This window comes from Vigna unguiculata, chromosome 7 (assembly GCF_037176805.1).
Source record: "Vigna unguiculata cultivar grain cowpea cultivar isolate G323 ecotype 2 chromosome 7, ASM3717680v1, whole genome shotgun sequence".
NCBI classification, from domain to species: Eukaryota; Viridiplantae; Streptophyta; class Magnoliopsida; order Fabales; family Fabaceae; genus Vigna; species Vigna unguiculata.
In genome coordinates, this window is record NC_140798.1 from 8,576,018 (window position 1) to 8,595,820 (window position 19,803).

The window sequence follows — 19,803 nt, forward strand, 5'->3', positions numbered from 1 at the left end:
TACCATTGCCACGTGTCATGATTGTAAGCTGCCACGTGGCAGTTTTTTAAATTTTTTGAAAAAAAAAAAATTTCATGGCTTGACACGTGTTCTATACGGACACGGTGTTAACTCCAACTTACCGAAGAGGACCAAATTGAATCTCTTTAGAAAATTGGGGTACTAAATTGAACAAACAAAAAATTTGGGTACCAAAGTGAACTTAACGAAAAAGTTTGGGTACCAAATCAGTAATTATACCTTTTATTTATTGTATATTTTCCTTTCACATGAGAATGATTAATACTCTCAATTTAAGTATTTAATAGCACAAACCTTTCATTTAATAGGTAATATAAAAAAAAACTTTTACTTATTATTATTAGTTTTTGTTTCATTGAAGAACTCTTGTTTTACTAAAACAATTTTTGTTATTTCTCAACTATTGAATATATATGTTAATATTTGAAAAGTTTTCTTAAATCTCTAAGATATTTTTCAACTTATCATACCTTTAATTATACATTTATTTTCCTTTGTGCGATTTCTTTCAATAGTCTCCCAAATTGTTTGTAAACATTTGTTAATTTTTAAATATTTTTATTTGTTGTTTATTTTCATTATATAGAATACTATTTCGATATATTTTATCTAATTATTTTTTATTTTCTATCTCATTATTAATCATATTGTAATTTTTTTCACTATAATTGTATAAATAACTTTTATTTACTACAACATAAAAATTTAATGTAATTGTCATGAATATTTTTTTATCACCATCCAACATAATTGAAGTTCAAAAGATACAAGATCTATGTTAAAATTTTATTATTATGATTATTATTTGTTCTTTGTATTATTTTGATCAAGTAATGTATTATAACTTTAATTAGTGTATAAAAAAGAGATTAATTAGAATTTAAAAGATTGAAGTAAACAAACATTTAAAATATATTTTAATTTGAATATTTGTTTTCCTTTTATATTTTTAAAAAAATATTTTTAGATTTTATTAACTAAATTTCATTAATGTTTGCAAATTTAATAAATGTGTTGGTTCTCATTAAATTTTATTTGGTATTATAATCTAAAATGTAAACAATTATAATTTACTTTAAACTTTTATTGTGATATTTTTGTTCTTTGTATCATTTTGATCCAGTGATGTATTATAACTTTTATTAGTGTATAAAAAGAGATTTATTAGAATTTAAAAGATTGAAGTAAACAAACATTTAAAATATATTTTAATTTGAATATTTGTTTTCCTTTTATATTTTTTAAAAAATATTTTTAAATTTTATAAACTATGTTTCGTTAATATTTGCAAATTTAATAATTGTTTTGGTTCTCATGAAATTTTATTTGGTATTATAATCTAAAACGTAAACAATTATAATTTATTTTAAAGTATTTCATATCGAAGGAACAACCATCCTTCTAATATTGAATATTTGATAATATTATGTTTCCTTTACCATAATTTTTTATTACTTTATAAAATTAATTAAAATTAATATTGAAGTAGTAAGAAAATGAGTATGGGTATGGGTACAAGATTATACTCATTACCCGATAGGGATGGGGATGAGACAAAAGTTTGATACCCGTTGGGTTTGGGTACGGGGATGGGGATGGGGATGGATTTTTTTTCAGAGGATGGGTATGGGATAGCGAAACTCGTACCTGCCCCGCCCCGTTGCCATGCATGCCTATGCATGGATTATATCGTTTAAGTTGCATAAAAAGGGTAAGATAAACATCTACTTGTTCTCAAAAGTATGAAGTTGATAAAAGAGTGACTATAGATTTTAAAAAGCTGTTGACAGTCTCAAAATCATAATTTCACAACTTCATCCACACATATTAAGTTATCATTATTATGTTAAGAAGTAAAGTGACAAAGTAAAAACTCACCATTTGATTAGGAACTAGAGCTTATCCTATTAAATTCATTCAATTGCATCACCATTTGCAATATTAACTACAAGAAAAAACTGATATTATCGACTGTCAAAATCCGTCGGTAAGGGTCAAAATCCATCACTAAATTAGAATTAACGACGAATTATCGACAATAAAAAATTTGTCGATAAAATTTTACTAACGAAAATCATGTTTTGTCAGTAATTACCGATGGAAAGATTCGTTGATAAAATTTGTCGATAATTACCGACAGAAAAATATGTCGTTAAAATATGTCGATGGTTACCGATAGAAAAATCTGTCGGTAATTATCAACCAAAAAATTCGTCGGTAACTACAAAAAAATATGTCGGTAAATAACGCGTATTATTAATTTTCTTCCTCTCGGATGAAAAATCCATTAGTAATTACCCATCGAAAAATCCGTCGGTTATTACAAAAAATATGTCGGTAAATAACTCTTCTTCTTCTTTTAATCATAATTTTTTGAATTAAAATTTTCTTCTTCTTCTTCTTCCATAAAAGTTCACCCATGTGGCAAACAACGCTCCACCCAAGTGGCATACAACGCTCCACTTAAGCTACCACATGTTTAATCATAATTTTTTGAATTAAAATTAATATATTTTTTTTATAAAATCCAACACTATATTTTAACCTTTAAATTAAACGTTACTTTGTTTCTTCTCCACCCATTGTTTCCACCACTAACATTTTTATCTTCTTCTTCCACCCTCTTTCGCGACCTCCACCCTCTTCTTTTGATTCCTCTTTCTTCTTCTTCTTCCACAAAAGTTCACCCATGTGGCAAACAACGCTACACCCATGTGGCAAACAACGCTCCACTTAAGCTACCACATGTTTAATCATAATTTTTTGAATTAAAATTAATCTTTATTTTTATAAAATCCAACACTATATTTTAACCTTTAAATTAAACATTTTTTTATCCAGGGTTTCTTTGTTTCTTCTCTACCCATTATTTCCACCACCAACATTTTCATCTTCTTCTTTCACCCTCTTTCGCGACCTCCACCCTCTTCTTTCAATTTCTCTTTCTCATGCAAAATTACCTCCAACTCTTGGCCATAATGTTATGCGTTAAGCATCTAAGCAAAGTCGTTGTTGCATGTAAGACTCGCGAAAATTAATTAATTAAATAATTAATTAATGAATAAATGCGGGTAGAAAGAGCCTTTATGGCATTAAAGATGGTTTGATGTGATGTGGAAAAGTACTAGTTCAAGTGGTTGAGAGTACTTTGATTGTGTGAGAAGACTTGGGTTCGAGTCCTATGTATGTCTGTTGTATGTTATTTGATTTATTATCATTTTGTTAATATATTTGTGAATAGGGAGTGATATCATAATTATAGAATAATAGTTATCACTAAATGTGAATTGGCATAGTGGTGGTGCTTTGGCCTTATTGATGGACGGAAATTAACCTTTATTGATTTTGATGACTTTATGCCATGAAATTCGGGCTATGTATGATGGAGATTAGGGGTTTGGGTGCTGTGACAATTGCTTTAACAAATTTCTCAATCAATTGGATGAATGTGAGGTTTACTACACTGTACATATGGTTGTGGTTCAACTTGGGTTTTTGGGAACTAAATTGTGCCCTGTGCATTTTTTCTCAATTGAATGGTATGAATTGTTGTGCAAATTGGGCAAGGTTGGGCGAATTATGTGCGTGAACAGAGTCAAAACCCTGCAAGTCTCGCCCAAGGGAGTCCATCTCGTCTAAGCGAGAGTTGTAGAGTCTCGTTTTTGGTTATGGTTCGCGTTTCTCGCTTAGGCGACCAGGGACAAGGTTGAGCGACTTGGTCTCTCGCTCAGGCAAGAGACACTCGCCCAAGCGAGGTCGCGAGGAAACCTGAACGTTTTGAGCGTGACTTCTCGCCCAGACGAGAGGTTTTAGGGTGTTGAGTGACAGGTATGCTCGCTTAGGCGAGAATGACTCACCTAAGCGAGGTCGCGATGAGACTTAGTGTTTTTTTCTTGCTGAATCCTTGTCCAAGCGAGGAGTTTTAGGTGTTGAACGACTTAAGGTCTCGCTCAGGCGAGAAGAGCTCGCCTAAGCGAGATGAAGTGGTACATCCACTGTTTCTCGCTCGCTCAGGCGAGGTGGATTGGCTTTAGTGAGGATGATGGACTAGCCTAGGCGTAGACCTTTGGCTTAGGCGAAAATGTGGTGAATTCATGCTTGTGTGTGCATTGTTTGAACTATTTTGCTTGGTATGTCCCTAGCTATAGGAATCATATGCTTGTATTTGTGGTGTTTGGGCTTGAAGGACTAAGTCCAATAATGGTCTAGGATATGCATGATGGTATTTTTAGGATGCTAGAAATTGGAGATTGGGTATGTATATTTGCCCCTATTTGCTTTAGTTTAATGTGATAAGGGAAGGGGAAATGAAAGGCGTGAATTGTAGTGATGAAAGTCTTGATAAATGGTGTGTTTGTGGTTGGAGCGTGAATGAAACTTTTGGAGGTGAAAAAGATGGGGGAAAGATGAATGAGTTGGGTGATTTTTTTGACGATGACCGAGTGATGAGTAAAAAATAAAGATGATGGACACTAGAGGCAATGTGTGGTGGAGTGAATAGGACATGGAGAATGATCGATGGAAGATGAATGTTGAGTTGTTGAATGGTGGTGGGTGAAAGATCAACAGGGATTCTAAAGGAAGATTATTGGAATTGGAAATGAAGAAATGGAGATAATGAAAAAAACGATGAAGATGATGGAGAGTCAAAGGGAAAATGGTGTCGATGGGGAGGAAGAACATGAACATGGTGGTGGAAGCAAGATGGAGAAGAAACAAAGAAACCTTGGATAAAGAAACATTTTTTAAAGGTTAAAAAGTAGTGTTGAATTTTATAAAAAAAAATTAATTTTAATTAAAAAAATAAAATTAAACACGTGGCAACCACACGTCACTGTATGTGGCAACTTAAGTGAAGCATTGTTTGTTACATGGACAAAATTTAATGTCATTGAAAATCAGAGACGAAAACCATTGCTTTTGAAAGGATGATGATCAAAATACTTCAAAATTTTGCATAAGGAAGTACAAGACCAAAAATATATTTAATCCTAATTTCTTTTTAAGTTGTAATTGTTTAATTAAGTTACAATATTATTGTATATTATCTGCAAAAGGTTAATTATGTTTTTAGTTCTTAAACTATAACACAATTTTGAAATTTATTTTTATCTGAATCTTTGATATTGTTTAGTCTATATACTTTAGAAATTAATGAATAGAATTCTCATTACCTAATGACGTTAACTTTTTTTTTGTGTCAAATAACACTGGCATATGTTGACATGTATGTGTCCACATGTGTCATTTGCTCTCCCTCTTCAACCTTCCTTGGCCGCTCCACTCCTCTCCTACTTGGCCACTCCTCCCCTTCCCCATCTTCCATGGTCCATAATTTAGAAAAGTCAAATTAAATAAAAAATTTAATTTGAAAAATTGTTAGTAAAATTTGTAAGGTAATACTTTTAATTTTAAAAAAATAGTTAGTTATTATAGAATAACATTATAAATTAGAAAGAATGTATAAAAAAATTGAAAATATAATATAATACTAACGAAAATACAAATATTGGTGCGTGTTTATATTTTTTTTAACTATTTGTGTTGTATTATAAGTTAATAATATTTATAAAATGATTAAGTTAATATATAAAGTAAATTAATACGCAATAACAAAATTAAATACATCTTTATATATCTTTATACATGTACATGACGTTAAAAGGAAAGCATTAACACATTTTTATAGCATTAAAATTCTCTTTAATTGAAAGATCAAATAAATATTGAGGTTGAATCCATGCTTTAGTTTAGGGATGCTAACGGGGTGGGTAGGGTACGGATAGTAGCTCCCCCCTGTACCCTACTCGTTGGATAAATATTTGCCCTGTGCCCGTACTCATATCCATCGGGTATCCGTTATGCGAGTATCCGCTAATTTTTATTCATATTCGCGGGTATCCACGGGTACTCGCGGGTATTTACAAAATTATTTAAAAACAAATATTTAATCATAAATTCAAATAAAATAAAATAAAATACATCATTGTCATAAATTTTAAATATAGTTCAAATAAACTCAAGTTCATACAAATCCAAATAATTATAAAAGTATATATAAAATGACGTTCAACAAAATGAAAATTCTTTAATTAGTGTTTTGATAAAAAAATCTACTTTCTCCAATTGATTCCTAAAAAATAAACAAAATAAACAAATAATAAACCTCAATTACCACGTGCCAAGTATTCTTATTTTGATTCCATCATTTGACAACAAGCATACCATAAACGTCATTGTCTATATAGGATTTAATGTATATGCTCAACTTCAAATACAGAAAGAGAGGAATGTCAAGGGGTGTACTTGGAAGAATACAACGTACCAATACTTGAAGTTTGAAGAATGAAGACAGAAGACAAGATGTGCAACTTGGAAAAAATTATGCCAAAATGTTTTTTACTAATATATATATATATATATATATATATATATATATATATGAGGGTACTTTTGTGAATTAAAGTTTAGTGGGTACGAGTATCCACAGGTGCGGATACTATGATACATGTACCCGCCCCGTTAACATGCGGGTATCAAAAATATCCGTACCCGCGGGTAACGGGTATCCATTTTTAATATCCGTTTCCTACCCGTTGCGGATTTTATCCACGGATATCCGTGGATACAGATTTTTTTGACATCTCTACTTTAGCTACTTAATTTTTGTTTTTGTTAATATGCAATCAACAAAAATTAATATGTATCAATTGAGGCTCTCATTTAAATTTAATATAAAATAACTAAAAAATGTAATTTATGTTCCTGTGCTTGTTGACTATACTAGTTAAAAAAAAATAAAAAATAAAAAATATTTGAAACCTATTTCAATTTTATACAAAATATTTCAAAATAATAATTATGCTAAAAAAGTTAGTTAAAAATAATTATATTATAAAAAATAAAATAAAAATTGTGTACATGAGAGATTTTTTTTATACAATTATGGATAATATATATATATATATATATATATATATATATATATATATATATATATATATATATATATATATATATATATATATATATATATATATGCATGGCAACGGGGCGGGGCGACCACGAGTTTCGCTATCCCATACCCATCCTCGGCAAAAAAATTCATCCTCATCCTCATATCCAAACCCAACAGATATCAAACTTTTGTCTCATCCCCATCCGCTAATGGGTATAATCTTGTACCTATACCCCATACTCATTTTCTTACTACTTCAATATTAATTTTAATTAATTTTATAAAATAATAAAAAAATATGGTAAAGGAAACATAATATTATCAAATATTCAATATTAGAAGGATGGTTGTTCCTTCGATACCAAATACTTTAAAATAAATTATAATTGTTTACGTTTTAGATTATAATACTAAATAAAATTTCATAAGAACCAAAACAATTATTAAATTTGCAAATATTAATGAAACATAGTTGATAAAATTTAAAAATATGTTTTAAAAAATATAAAAGGAAAACAAATATTCAAATTAAAATATATTTTAAATGTTTGTTTACTTCAATCTTTTAAATTCTAATAAATATCTTTTTTATACACTAATAAAAGTTATAATATCATTTGATGAAAATGATACAAAGAACAAAAATATCACAATAAAAGTTTAAAGTAAATTATAATTGTTTACATTTTAGATTATAATACCAAATAAAATTTCATGAGAACTAACACATTTATTAAATTTGCAAACATTAATGAAATCTAATTGATAAAATTTAAAAATATTTTTTTAAAAATATAAAAGGAAAACAAATATTCAAATTAAAATATATTTTAAATGTTTGTTTACTTCAATCTTTTAAATTCTAATTAATCTCTTTTTTATACACTAATTAAAGTTATAATACATTACTTGATCAAAATAATACAAAGAACAAATAATAATCATAATAATAAAATTTTAACATAGATCTTGTATCTTTTGAACTTCAATTATGTTGGATGGTGATAAAAAAATATTCATGACAATTACATTAAATTTTTATGTTGTAGTAAATAAAAGTTATTTATACAATTATAGTGAAAAAAATTACAATATGATTAATAATGAGATAGAAAATAAAAAATAATTAGATAAAATATATCGAAATAGTATTCTATATAATGAAAATAAACAACAAATAAAAATATTTAAAAATTAACAAATGTTTACAAACAATTTGGGAGACTATTGAAAGAAATCGCACAAAGGAAAACAAATGTATAATTAAAGGTATGATAAGTTGAAAAATATCTTAAAGATTTAAGAAAACTTTTCAAATATTAACATATATATTCAATAGTTGAGAAATAACAAAAATTGTTTTAGTAAAACAAGAGTTCTTCAATGAAACAAAAACTAATAATAATAAGTAAAAGTTTTTTTTTATATTACCTATTAAATGAAAGGTTTGTGCTATTAAATACTTAAATTGAGAGTATTAATCATTCTCATGTGAAAGGAAAATATACAATAAATAAAAATATTAAAAAATATAGAAATATTCAAATGTGAGACATTAAATTTTTTTAATTGACATATATCTTTTTAACATGATTACATAAATGTTATGATGAGATGAAAAATATAATTGAGATGCGAATGAGTTTCATGACAAACCAAATAATTAAAAGAAATAAATATATATATATATATATATATATATATATATATATATATATGGTTACTTAATTAATTGTGAATATTTTAATAATTTAAACGGAGACGGATATTATGGCGGGATATGTAGATCCTCATACCCATCTTCATACCCAATTGAAAAAAGTCCGGGATTTCCCATACCCACATCCATACATACCCAGTCAACGCAGAGATTCTCCTTCAAAACGGGGACGGATTCGGACAATATCCACGGATACGAGTTTATTTGCCCCATATATATATATATATATATATATATATATATATATATATATATATATATATATATATATATATATATATATATACTTTTTTTTTCGTGTAATATCCTTTGACCTAAAAAAATATTAGCACTAATATTAAAATTTCCTTTTATTTTGTTTTCAGAGAAAAAAAATCGAGAAAAACATATTTTATGACAAATTTAACAAATAAGAAAATAATTAAAAAAATCGAAGATCCAAGTTACCGACCCCGACCGCTAGTTCACGTAGTAACCTCTAAAGTCGTCTGTCTCAAATTAACCATGGCATAAGCAAGTCCACAACACGCTGTAAATTGAACACCGATTCAATCACTTTTCACACCAACCACTCTCCAAGGTAAGTTACCACTCCTTCGAAATCAAAATAATTTTCTAATTTAATTGATTTAAAAAAACTGTTTCATGTTCATCGCTGTCTTGATACAGCTGTTCATGATCTCTCTCTTTCCCCTTTGAAATCCCTTCTCAGTTCTGCGCCAACTGAAACTACCAGATCGAACTCCGCTTCAACGGTCATCGGTTGGTTGTTGTCGGCAACAACCGTCGCAAGTCAGAGATCTGTGTTTGATTCCGAAACCGCCACAATATGAGTGTCATCGAAATTCTCACCAGAGTCGATTCCATTTGCAAGAAGTACGACAAATACGACGTCGAGAAGCACCGCGATGCTAATGTCGCTGGCGATGATGCCTTTGCCAGACTCTACGCCTCCGTCGACGCTGACATCGAGGCATTGCTTCAGGTATGCCCGCACCGAAACTCTTATGACTCAATTTGTGCCCTAACTGGAGAATTTTTCTACAGAATCATGGAATTAGGGGTTTCTATAATGGTACTGAGGAAATTCCTATGTATTTCTTTGATTTTTGTGCAGAAAGCAGAAACGGCTTCCAAGGAGAAAGGTAAGGCATCTGCTGTAGCGATCAATGCGGAGATTCGTCGTACTAAGGCTCGGTTGCTGGAGGAGGTTCCCAAGTTGCAGAGACTGGCTGTGAAAAAGGTTTTATTCTATTGTTAGGGTTATTGTCTGGGCTGGGAAAATGGTTACTGGAGATTTTTAGGCGTTTTAATTATGAATTCTCATAAACCTTGTTGCTGAATTAATCTAACTAGGAACTTGTTAGTATCTAGGATAGTTTGTTTAAACTAATTGAAGAGTCCTTTTATGAATTTTGAACAATGATCAAGAGTTGAGAAGTAAATTTAACTTTTCTGTTGTATTATAACTGTTATTACCAGTATAACTTCAGTTTCAAACGGGATTCAGGAAATCTTGTAATTCTGAGTATTTCAATCTAATAGTTCTAACGAGTTTATTCCATTTGGCGTACTTGCTTTCTTAGGTTTGATTTATTTTTCCTCAAGTTTATTTTGCATTTAGTAACTTCATACATGAACAGTTTCGAAGTGAATGACAGTACTTCTATCTGATGCATGATTCATTGTATCCACAGGTCAAGGGTTTATCTTCACAAGAATTTGCTGCCCGTAACGATTTGGCTCTTTCATTGCCAGATAGAATCCAAGCCATCCCAGATGGGTCTCCTCCTGTGCCAAAACAATCCGGAGGCTGGGCTTCTTCTGCCTCACGTCCTGAAATTAAGTTTGATTCAGGTAATTAAGTTGTCCATGTCTCACGTTCATGCAGTTATCATATTTCATCTGTGGGAGCCTTTTTATTGATTGACTCTGGTAACGTGTGTGAATCATGCAATCATCTCATATACAGATGGGCAATTTGATGATGATTACTTTCAACAGTCTGAGCAATCAAGCCAATTCAGGCAAGAATATGAAATGCGTAGAATGAAACAGGCAAGTAACTTATAGAAGTTGAGAGGATTTCTTATGTCTTTTAGAGTTAGGTTGATTACTGGATGCCACTCCAAGAATATTATGATTCAACGTTCAAATCTAACTACATGTAATTTTTTTAGGATCAAGGTTTGGATGTGATTGCTGAAGGATTGGATACATTGAAAAACATGGCACATGATATGAATGAGGTCAGTTGCTTTTATGATTTTTTGTTAGATTATATTTAGTCTCCCTATCTTTCATTGTGTAGTCCCTGACTGAAAAGTTAAGTTGTTTACAAATTAGTCCCTAGTCTGTACTTGTTCTGGTTCAAAGTTTAAGTGGCCTCAAACCAGGGCATTCAAGTTTTCTTTCTAAGTTAGAGTTGTATTGTATTTATATGGAGATTCTCCTTAGATTCTCTTGGGCTAAAATCCTAGGTAGTGGGAAACAAATGCCTGAAGTAAAAAACTTGGAGTACTAGAAAACAAACTCTTAAGGCTAAAAGCTTGGATTACTAGAAAACAGATTCCTTTTTTTACTTTGTTAAACCCTTAATTTTTTTATATGGAATATCTTTCCGGAATTGGCATGAATCTATTTCTAGATTCACATAGGTCGTCCTAGAGATGATCTACAATTCGGTTATGGGATAATTTGAACACTTATTTTAACTTTAAGGTCCAGGTTTTGAACAACGATGACTGGACTAGTGATCGGACATACCATAAAGCAATAAAAAATGTCAAGTATAGGGACCAAAACTTACTACCATTATAACTTTGCAAATGGCAAGGATCAATTTTTGAACATTATTTTTTGTAGAGACTAAAACGAGTTTTTGTATTTTTTTATTTAGGGACTAAAATAAGAAAATGTAGGTATAGGACGAAAATTTTAATTTAACCTTGTTTTTATGTTCTCTTGTGTGTGTGCACATGTGTTATAATTCTTTTTAAGGTCATTATTCATGTTTCATATACAGGAACTGGATCGACAAGTTCCTCTCATGGATGAGATTGACACTAAGGTGAGAATTATCAATTTCTGCCTGTAGCCTAATTATATACATGGAAGTGTTTGCTTTTAGAACTTGAATTATGAAGTTGAAATTAATATGACTCAATTGTTTGTCTTCATTACAGGTGGACAAGGCATCCTCTGACCTTAAGAATACAAATGTCAGACTTAAACACACAGTGAACCAGGTTATCTAACTACAATCTATTTGTATAGATTTCTATCAAATTCTAGTTCAATAGGTGAGATTTTTTTCTGAATCTTAATATGATTTTTTTTTTCATCCAGCTTCGATCCAGTCGAAACTTCTGTATTGATATTGTTTTGTTGATTATAATTTTGGGAATTGCTGCCTACTTATACAAGTAAGAGTCCTATCTGTTTTCTTGAAATTTAAAACTCTCAGCACTAGTATTCTGCTCATGAGTTTACATTATTCTTTATAGTACTGCTCAATTTGAATACTGGAAATTTTGGTGTATTTACTAACATGATTTTGTCTAGGAAATTTGAAGTACATTTTTATTTTTTCCCTTGGATTGAAGATTTAAAATATATTTCATATGGTGGCCTTAAGTTGCTCTTTAAGTCTGAAATTGGACTTGTCTTTGTTAGTAAAGCATTTGTCTCACATTCTTAGTATGCATATGCTGCCTTTGTTGCGGGACATAATCTTGTTTTTTCCCATTTAGCCCTTATTTCATATGCCTATACTTGGTTTTTGGAATGTAATCCCATCACCTATTTTCTGTGATTCGTGATTATCTAGTAAAACTTGAATGTTTCCCTCAAATGCTAATTTGCAAACTACTCTAGCCAAATGAATTTATTGGATGTTGTCGTATAAAAGAGAGTTTTATAACTCGACAGAGACGATAATCATGTTATGGAAAGCATTATTATAATTATTTGTTAGGACTGGAGGACTCTGCTTAATTTGAAAGTTGATCCTCTCCTGTTCACGATCAGTATTCACGACCAATAGGAGAAGTCCTATCCTATATGATAAATTTTAGCTGTTTATGATCAGTTTGATAAATTCAATTGTTTATGAACAGGATAATTCCTGTTCAATAAATTTTAACTCTATAATACTTAATGCATATACAATTGAAATATAAACTAACAAACCCATTACCTAACTAAAATATGCACTCGTACTCTCCATTCTTTTTTTTTTGGTTTTAATTAGTTTTTATTTGAACGGCTACATTTAATAATAAACTTTATAAATGGTCAGGATTTATTACTAAACAGGACTTCTGTTAACGTTGAGCAGCATAGAATCCAAATCCAAAAATGAAAGACTAGACTACTATATAAACCAAAATTTTAACGCAGTGCTCTATCTAAAAATTTTAATATTTTTTATCTATTAAGATAGTGGCTCCTTGTCACTTTCTGATGGCGTTACTAGGATTTTTAATATAATGGCATGTGTTTGTTGACAAGTCTTGGATGCTTTATCTGTTTGTTGATACATACACCTTTCTGACTTTCCACTTCCCGATGGCATTCCTGCGATTTTTAATATCACAGCATGTGTTTTATGGTGGAGTTTACTAGTCTTGCATGCTTTATTTCCTTGTCTCTTCCCAATGGTTTTACGGAATTTTAATTTCTTAGTATGTTCTAGGGTGTTCACTGGTTTACATGCTTTATCTGTTTCATGATATACCTGTCTGACTTGCCGTTCTCATTTTGCAGCGTACTAAAGAAATGATATGTACAAAGGCTGATGGATGTTCGAAGATTTGCCTTTACTTGTATTTTGAGAACAACGTTTCGTTTCATTTTTTTTTTATTTCTTCCTTCTTGCTACTTGTGAGATGTGCGCTTCTTTATAACCAGTCCTGTGTATGCAGTCATGTTAGTATCTTAAATAGTTGTTGCTGCTTATTTGCTATATATCTTTGATATATTAAATATATTATAGCTTGACGCTGATGATTTAAGAAGGATGTTCTTTGAGTGGTGTGGAATTCTAGTTGGAGTTAGCTAGCTATAAACACAATGATAAAAAATATGGGGACCCGCGTAATGAATGAGAAAAATATTGTGATTTGTGACTCATATATTCGTTCCTTTATTAATGTCATATGTCACTTCATGTGTTTATACAAGTTGAGTGGCACCGGAAATTTTATGTTTAAATCCCATTATCTGCAATGAATTTGTGATTTTATTGCTGGATCATATTGTGGCTGTAGTGGCGAATGATTAATCCCACTACCCTAAAGCATCTCTGGGTTGGGTCTTTGCTTTATGTACCCTCACAAATTACTTCTTGCATCCCTTGAATTTAATATATCCATTATATACATATTTTGTTTATAACACGGGAGGAGCAAGAGTGTGAAGAATAAATATCTAGATTTGTCCATGAATAATTTGTGTGCTGATTGATAAATTTCTATTTAATTTTTCATACAAACGTGTCCTTGAAAAATTCATTGTCTTCCATGTATTCTCTTTAGTTGGTGAAATTCTTAATAAAAAGTGCACCATAAGTGCAAGTACGTTACTTTTTCAATCTTTGTTTATTTCACATTTTCAAGAGTTTTATCTTTTTTCATGAAAGAAGTTGTTCACTGAAATGAATGTTTTTATGGTTGAGGGTTAACATTTGTAACTGTTATAAAAGTTGTCCTAATGTTTACTACTAATTTCGTGTTTTCTTCCATCTAAGGTGCATTATTATTAGTTAGATCAATTTGCTTTTTACAATGAAATCTTAATCAGTGTAAGATGAGTAGTGGTAGTCAAAGGTCTAATCTCAGGATGAGTATTATGGTTAGTTCTAATAGGTTTAATGATTCTTCAAGTTCTTCTAGGAGCTCAATGATTCTCCTTGTTCTTCTAGTAGAAGCTCAGAAGACAAGAGTTGAAATAGATGCAGGTGTTACTGTAGTAAGATAATAATAATGAGGGTATTAAGAAAATCAAGAAATCTTGAAAAAAAAAATGCTTGCATATGGTCATTCTTAAGAGTATTTGATATTGCGGGATCACCCAAATAATTGTCACTTTTTCATTTGGGAAAATATGGTAAATAAGAATAATTTATGGGCATATCATAAAAGTAAAATAAAGTGGAAAAGAGAAATAAAAGATACAAAGAGCTAAAATTGTGGTTGTGATACATAATTTAGTGAAGGAGTTAAAAGTGTTGAAGATAATGGATTTTTGAAGCATAATTTTTGAAGATAATCAATGACATAATATAAACAATTATAAAAGGACAATGCTTAGCAAAATACATAAAACTTCAACCATCCATTATTCAGAATACAATTATAAAGTAGTCATTAGCAACCAAAATAATAAAAATAAATAATAAATAAATTTATAGGCATGATATGTGTTGATGTCACTAGTGCTAAAATACTAGAGTTGGTACCACCTTAAATGCTTTCATTGGATGGGAGTTTGGTGCAGATTGAGACAATTGAATTTCAATTACTTTTTATTGAATGTATTGTCAAAAACTTAGGGCAAACTTGGACCAACTTCATTTTAAGCCAAACTTGGACCACCTTCATCTTCTTCTGCCAAACTTGAGGGGCTTGCTTCCTGCACCTCCAAGTTTTCTTCCTACACCCCAAATTTTCTTCTAATGTCCAATTTATCCCTACCAATTATATGTTTTAAATATTAAATTAAGGGTTAATTATGTTTTTGGTCCCTCAAGTATCGACCATTTTTGGTTTTCGTCCCTCATTCAAAAGATGCGCTATTTAAGTCCCTCACGTTCTGAAATGCATGAAATTCGTCCTCATTTTTTAACTCCGTTAGGTTTATTAGAAAGCTGGCAGACGGAGTGCCACGTCAGGATCCCGTTTTTAACAGTGTTGATTTTTTGATTGACACGTGGTAAATTTAGAAGCTGCGTTTTTTACGACTAAGTTACTAAGTCGTTTTAGTTTATTAAGAAGCTGTGTTTTATTAGGGTTTAGGTTAAAATTAGAAAGAAAGGGGTTTTGGTGAGATTGAAATGCGTTCGTGAAGGAGGACCATCGCAAGGGATTGGAGAGATTGAGATGCGTTCGTGAAGGAGGACGAAATTGCAATTTCGACGACGAAGTTGAGATATTTGAACGAAAAAGACAGCGCTGTGATCAACAAAGAAAGCAGGTTCGTTGTTCGTCCCTCTTCGAGTGTTTAGGGTTTCATTTGGTTGTTTGTTGATTCCGTTCATGATTCGATTAATGTGTTCTGTGTGTTCGTTTGAAATGTAGGATTGGGAATGGGGTTCGATGTAGCTTTTCACCATATGGGTAGGTTCGAAAGAAATAGGGGACTGAAGTACGTTGGGGGTGAGATTCATGTTGTTAAGGGGATTGATCCGGATTTTTGGTCGTTCTTTGAAGCATTGGGTATAGTGAAAGAGTTCAAGTACGGTGGTGAAGTGAAGCTTTGGTGGAAGGGGTCAAAACAAAGTTTGTTAAACAACCTTAGACTACTGAGTGATGATAAGGAAGCTATAGAGTTAGCTAACTTTGCCGAGAAGAGTAAAGAGGAAGTTGATATCTATGTCCAACATGTTCCTAGTCAGGCTGAAATAGTTCACTTCATTGGTGGATTGGATGAAGTTGTCGCTGAAGAGGATGTCGTAGTTGAGGAGGCAGAGGTGAATGACGGAGATGCTGTGGTTAGGGAGGCCGAGGTGAATGATGAAGAGGCTGTGGTTAGGGAGCCAGAGGTGAATGGTGAAAATGATGTGGTTAGGGAGGCAGAGGAGGCAGAGGTGAATGGTGGAAATGATGTGGTTAGGGAGGCAGAGGAGGCAGAGGTGAATGGTGGAAATGATGTGGTTAGGGAGGTAGAGGTGATTGGTGAAGAGGATTTGGTTAGGGAGGCCGGGGTGAATGATAAAGAGGCTGTGATTGGTGAAGATCATGTGGTTGGGGATGCAGAAGTTAATGGTGAAGAGGAACAACAAGATCCACCTAGAGATAGACTAGATGATAGTGAAGAAGAAAGGATGGCTGATGATGATGATGGATTTGGGATGGACAACAATTCAAGTCACAGAAAGATTGGCCCTGTTTTGGAAAGGTGGAAAGAGTTTAAACGAAATTCAAGCAAAGTCAAAAATAAAAGATATGTTAGTGAAGGTTCTTTTGTTACTAATGAAGAAATTGGAGAGCATGAGATAAATGAGGAATACATGAGTGATGACTTAGATTCTGATGTGGACAATGATGATGGTATTCTTAATGTTGGACCAAAGTTTTCAAAGTATAAACCGGAAGATATGAAGAAGGATTTCAAATTTAAATTGGGAATGGAGTTTAGTTCTCTGAAAGATTTTAAATATGCACTAATGGAGCATAGTGTGTTAAATGGTAAAGAAGTAAAATTTGTCAAGAATGACCACAAGAGAGTGAGGGCTGTTTGTAAGAGAAAATGTGGGTTTTTAATTATGGTGAGCAAGGTTGGAGGTAAGCAAACCTTTAGGGTGAAGACACTAGTGGGTGGTCATAAATGTGGACGTGTTTTTGGTAACAAAAATGCCAACACAGACTGGATTGCTCAAGTTTTAATAGACAGATTCATGAATGTTGGTTTAATGACAGTGAATCAAATCATTGATGAAATCAAAAAGACATACAGTGTTGGTATCACTGCTTGGAGGGCTGGAAAAGCAAAACAAATAGCAATGGACAATTTGGTGGGGGATGGACAGCGTCAGTACAATCGTTTATTTGATTATGTTGGTGAATTGTTGAGAGTTAAAGCTGGAACTTTCAAGGTTAAGATCAACCAACCACAACCCACTTTGCCACCAAGATTTGGAAGTTTCTATATGTGCTTAGATGGTTGTAAGCATGGGTTTGTGGCTGGGTGTAGACCCTTCATTGGTGTTGACGGTTGCCACTTGAAGACAACCTATGGTGGTCAGTTATTGGTAGCAGTTGGTAGGGATCCCAATGACCAGTACTTCCCATTAGCCTTTGCTGTTGTTGAAAACGAATGCAAGGAGACATGGAGATGGTTTTTGACACTGCTACTACAGGATATTGGTGACATTGATGGTCATCGTTGGGTATTCATTTCAGACCAACAAAAGGTAAAACAGATACATAATATTGTTTTTAACTGCTTCAAAATTAGTTGTCTGATTATGTCTAATTTGGTATTATATTTATTTGCAGGGACTTATGACTGTGTTTGATGAGATATTGAATGGTGTTGAACATCGTTTCTGTCTGAGGCACCTGTACAGCAACTTTAAGAAGAAATTTGGTGGTGGTGTAGTCATCAGGGACCTTATGATGGGGGCAGCAAAGGCTACTTTTTATGCAGGATGGGAAAAAAAGATGGGTGAGTTGAAAAATTTAAATCCTGATGCTTATAACTGGTTAATTGCAATTCCTACCAAATCGTGGTGTAAACATGCATTCAGCATTTACCCTAAATGTGATGTGTTGATGAATAACCTTTCTGAGTCATTTAATAGCACCATTTTACTAGCTAGAGATAAACCCATTATTAGCATGATGGAATGGATTAGATCATACATAATGAGTAGGTTTGCAACACTTAGAGAGAAGTTGAATGCATATCCTGGAAATGTAATGCCTAGACCCCAAAAGAGGCTAGATAGGGAAGTGGAAAAAAGTGGGAATTGGCTTCCTGTGTGGGCAGGGGATGCTAAGTTTGAAGTCACACAGGGGTTCACAATGAAAAAGTTTGTGGTTGATCTAAGCAAAAGTAGTTGCAGTTGTTACTTTTGGGATTTGGTGGGTATACCTTGTAGGCATGCTGTGGCAGCAATTAACTATAAGATAGAAAATCCTGAGGCTTATGTCCACGCATATTACAAGAGAGATGCCTACCAAGCTTGCTATGGCCCTGAAATTACCCCAATCAATGGCCAACAACTTTGGCCAAAAAGTACTCAACCTGAACTACTTCCTCCAATTTACAAAACCCCCCCTGGTAGACCAAAAAAACTACGAAGAAGGGAAGCTGATGAACATGTCAGTCATTCCAAGCTTTCAAAGAAAAATATCATGGGAAAGTGCAGCAGGTGCAACCAGTATGGTCATAATATAAGAAGCTGTAGAAAGGGCATGAGAAGAAAGGTAAATAATCATCTATACTTTCATTCAATTAATGATATTGTACAACCACAAATCTGAATGTCTACTACATACTCACATGACAGGGAAACACCCAAACTGGAAGTGGAGCTACTCAAACTACAAGTGGAACAACCAACGGTGCAGGCCCATCTAACCATAGCTCAACTAGTAGAAGAAGACGCAGACCCATGCTTGCAGCCAACAACAACCAAGGAGAAAGAGCACCAACACAAACAAGAAGCAGATCGGCACAAGTTTTAGGCTCTCAAGCAAGTAGTAATACTGCACAGCCCACGTGAAATTGAATGGAGATCCAAACTTTTTTGTTGCTTTATTAAAGAAATCTGTAATAGACAATTACTTTTGACACATTGGGCATAGGGATAGTGGACCACTATTTTGTTTTGGAGCACCACTTTTGTTGCTTTATTAAACTTTGCAGTGCTGTATTTAAAAATGTGGACCACTTTGTCTATTATGGAATACTTTATTGAATGCAATAGCAGGGACCACTTTTGTTGCTTTATTATAGTTTGCAGTGCTGTATTTAAAAATGTGGACCACTTTCATATAACGCTCTAAATCTCTTGAATACTTTAATTGTCAAAAACCTATATAAAGTCCACTGATTGTAATTCTGTTTAGTTATTTCTTGGGTGTTTATTCTTGCATTAGAACACATTCATCTGAAAACATTTTTGCTAAATTGTTGTTATGAAAAGCTTCAAAGATATGAAAGGGAGAAAGTCCCTCTGATTTGAGGGGAAAGACCAAATTTTGTTTGTTGTAGCTTGAGTCTCAATTCCTTGAGTTAGTGGGTGATAAACTAACTAATAGAGATTGGCATAGCAGAATGGTATGTGGATAACGTGACAATTCATAACATAATTCTAGAAATCTTTCTGAGAAATAGGGTCTCTGCAACAAGAAGAAATCATATTTGTGTGAGAAAT

The 19,803-nt window shown here is 32.3% G+C and overlaps 3 protein-coding genes across 6 annotated transcripts; all 3 read left to right on the forward strand.

Moving 5' to 3' along the window:
* Positions 1–9,141: 9,141 nt before the first annotated feature.
* Positions 9,142–13,717, forward strand: LOC114189543 (syntaxin-71-like). 4 transcript variants are annotated; one of them, XM_028078133.2, is made up of 10 exons: positions 9,142–9,279; positions 9,412–9,684; positions 9,817–9,942; positions 10,397–10,556; positions 10,672–10,757; positions 10,880–10,948; positions 11,725–11,769; positions 11,885–11,947; positions 12,048–12,124; positions 13,467–13,717. In XM_028078133.2, exons 2-10 carry the CDS (start codon positions 9,529–9,531, stop codon positions 13,480–13,482), a joined length of 798 nt encoding a protein of 265 aa, XP_027933934.1. In that variant the 5' UTR covers positions 9,142–9,279; positions 9,412–9,528; the 3' UTR covers positions 13,483–13,717. The 4 variants fall into 4 exon arrangements, with proteins under 4 accessions (XP_027933934.1, XP_027933932.1, XP_085521301.1 ...); XM_028078131.2 differs by having other exon boundaries at positions 9,173–9,279; positions 9,369–9,684; XM_028078130.2 differs by lacking the exon at positions 9,142–9,279 and having other exon boundaries at positions 9,326–9,684.
* A 790-nt stretch (positions 13,718–14,507) lies between these two features.
* Positions 14,508–17,894, forward strand: LOC146884589 (uncharacterized). The gene is made up of 3 exons (XM_085675933.1): positions 14,508–14,658; positions 15,998–17,808; positions 17,877–17,894. The coding sequence occupies exons 1-3, from the start codon at positions 14,508–14,510 to the stop codon at positions 17,892–17,894; spliced, it is 1,980 nt and encodes a 659-aa protein (XP_085532059.1).
* A 29-nt stretch (positions 17,895–17,923) lies between these two features.
* LOC146884590 (uncharacterized) lies at positions 17,924–18,934 on the forward strand. The gene has a single exon (XM_085675533.1). It carries the CDS (start codon positions 17,924–17,926, stop codon positions 18,905–18,907), a length of 984 nt encoding a protein of 327 aa, XP_085531659.1. The 3' UTR covers positions 18,908–18,934.
* Positions 18,935–19,803: the final 869 nt, after the last annotated feature.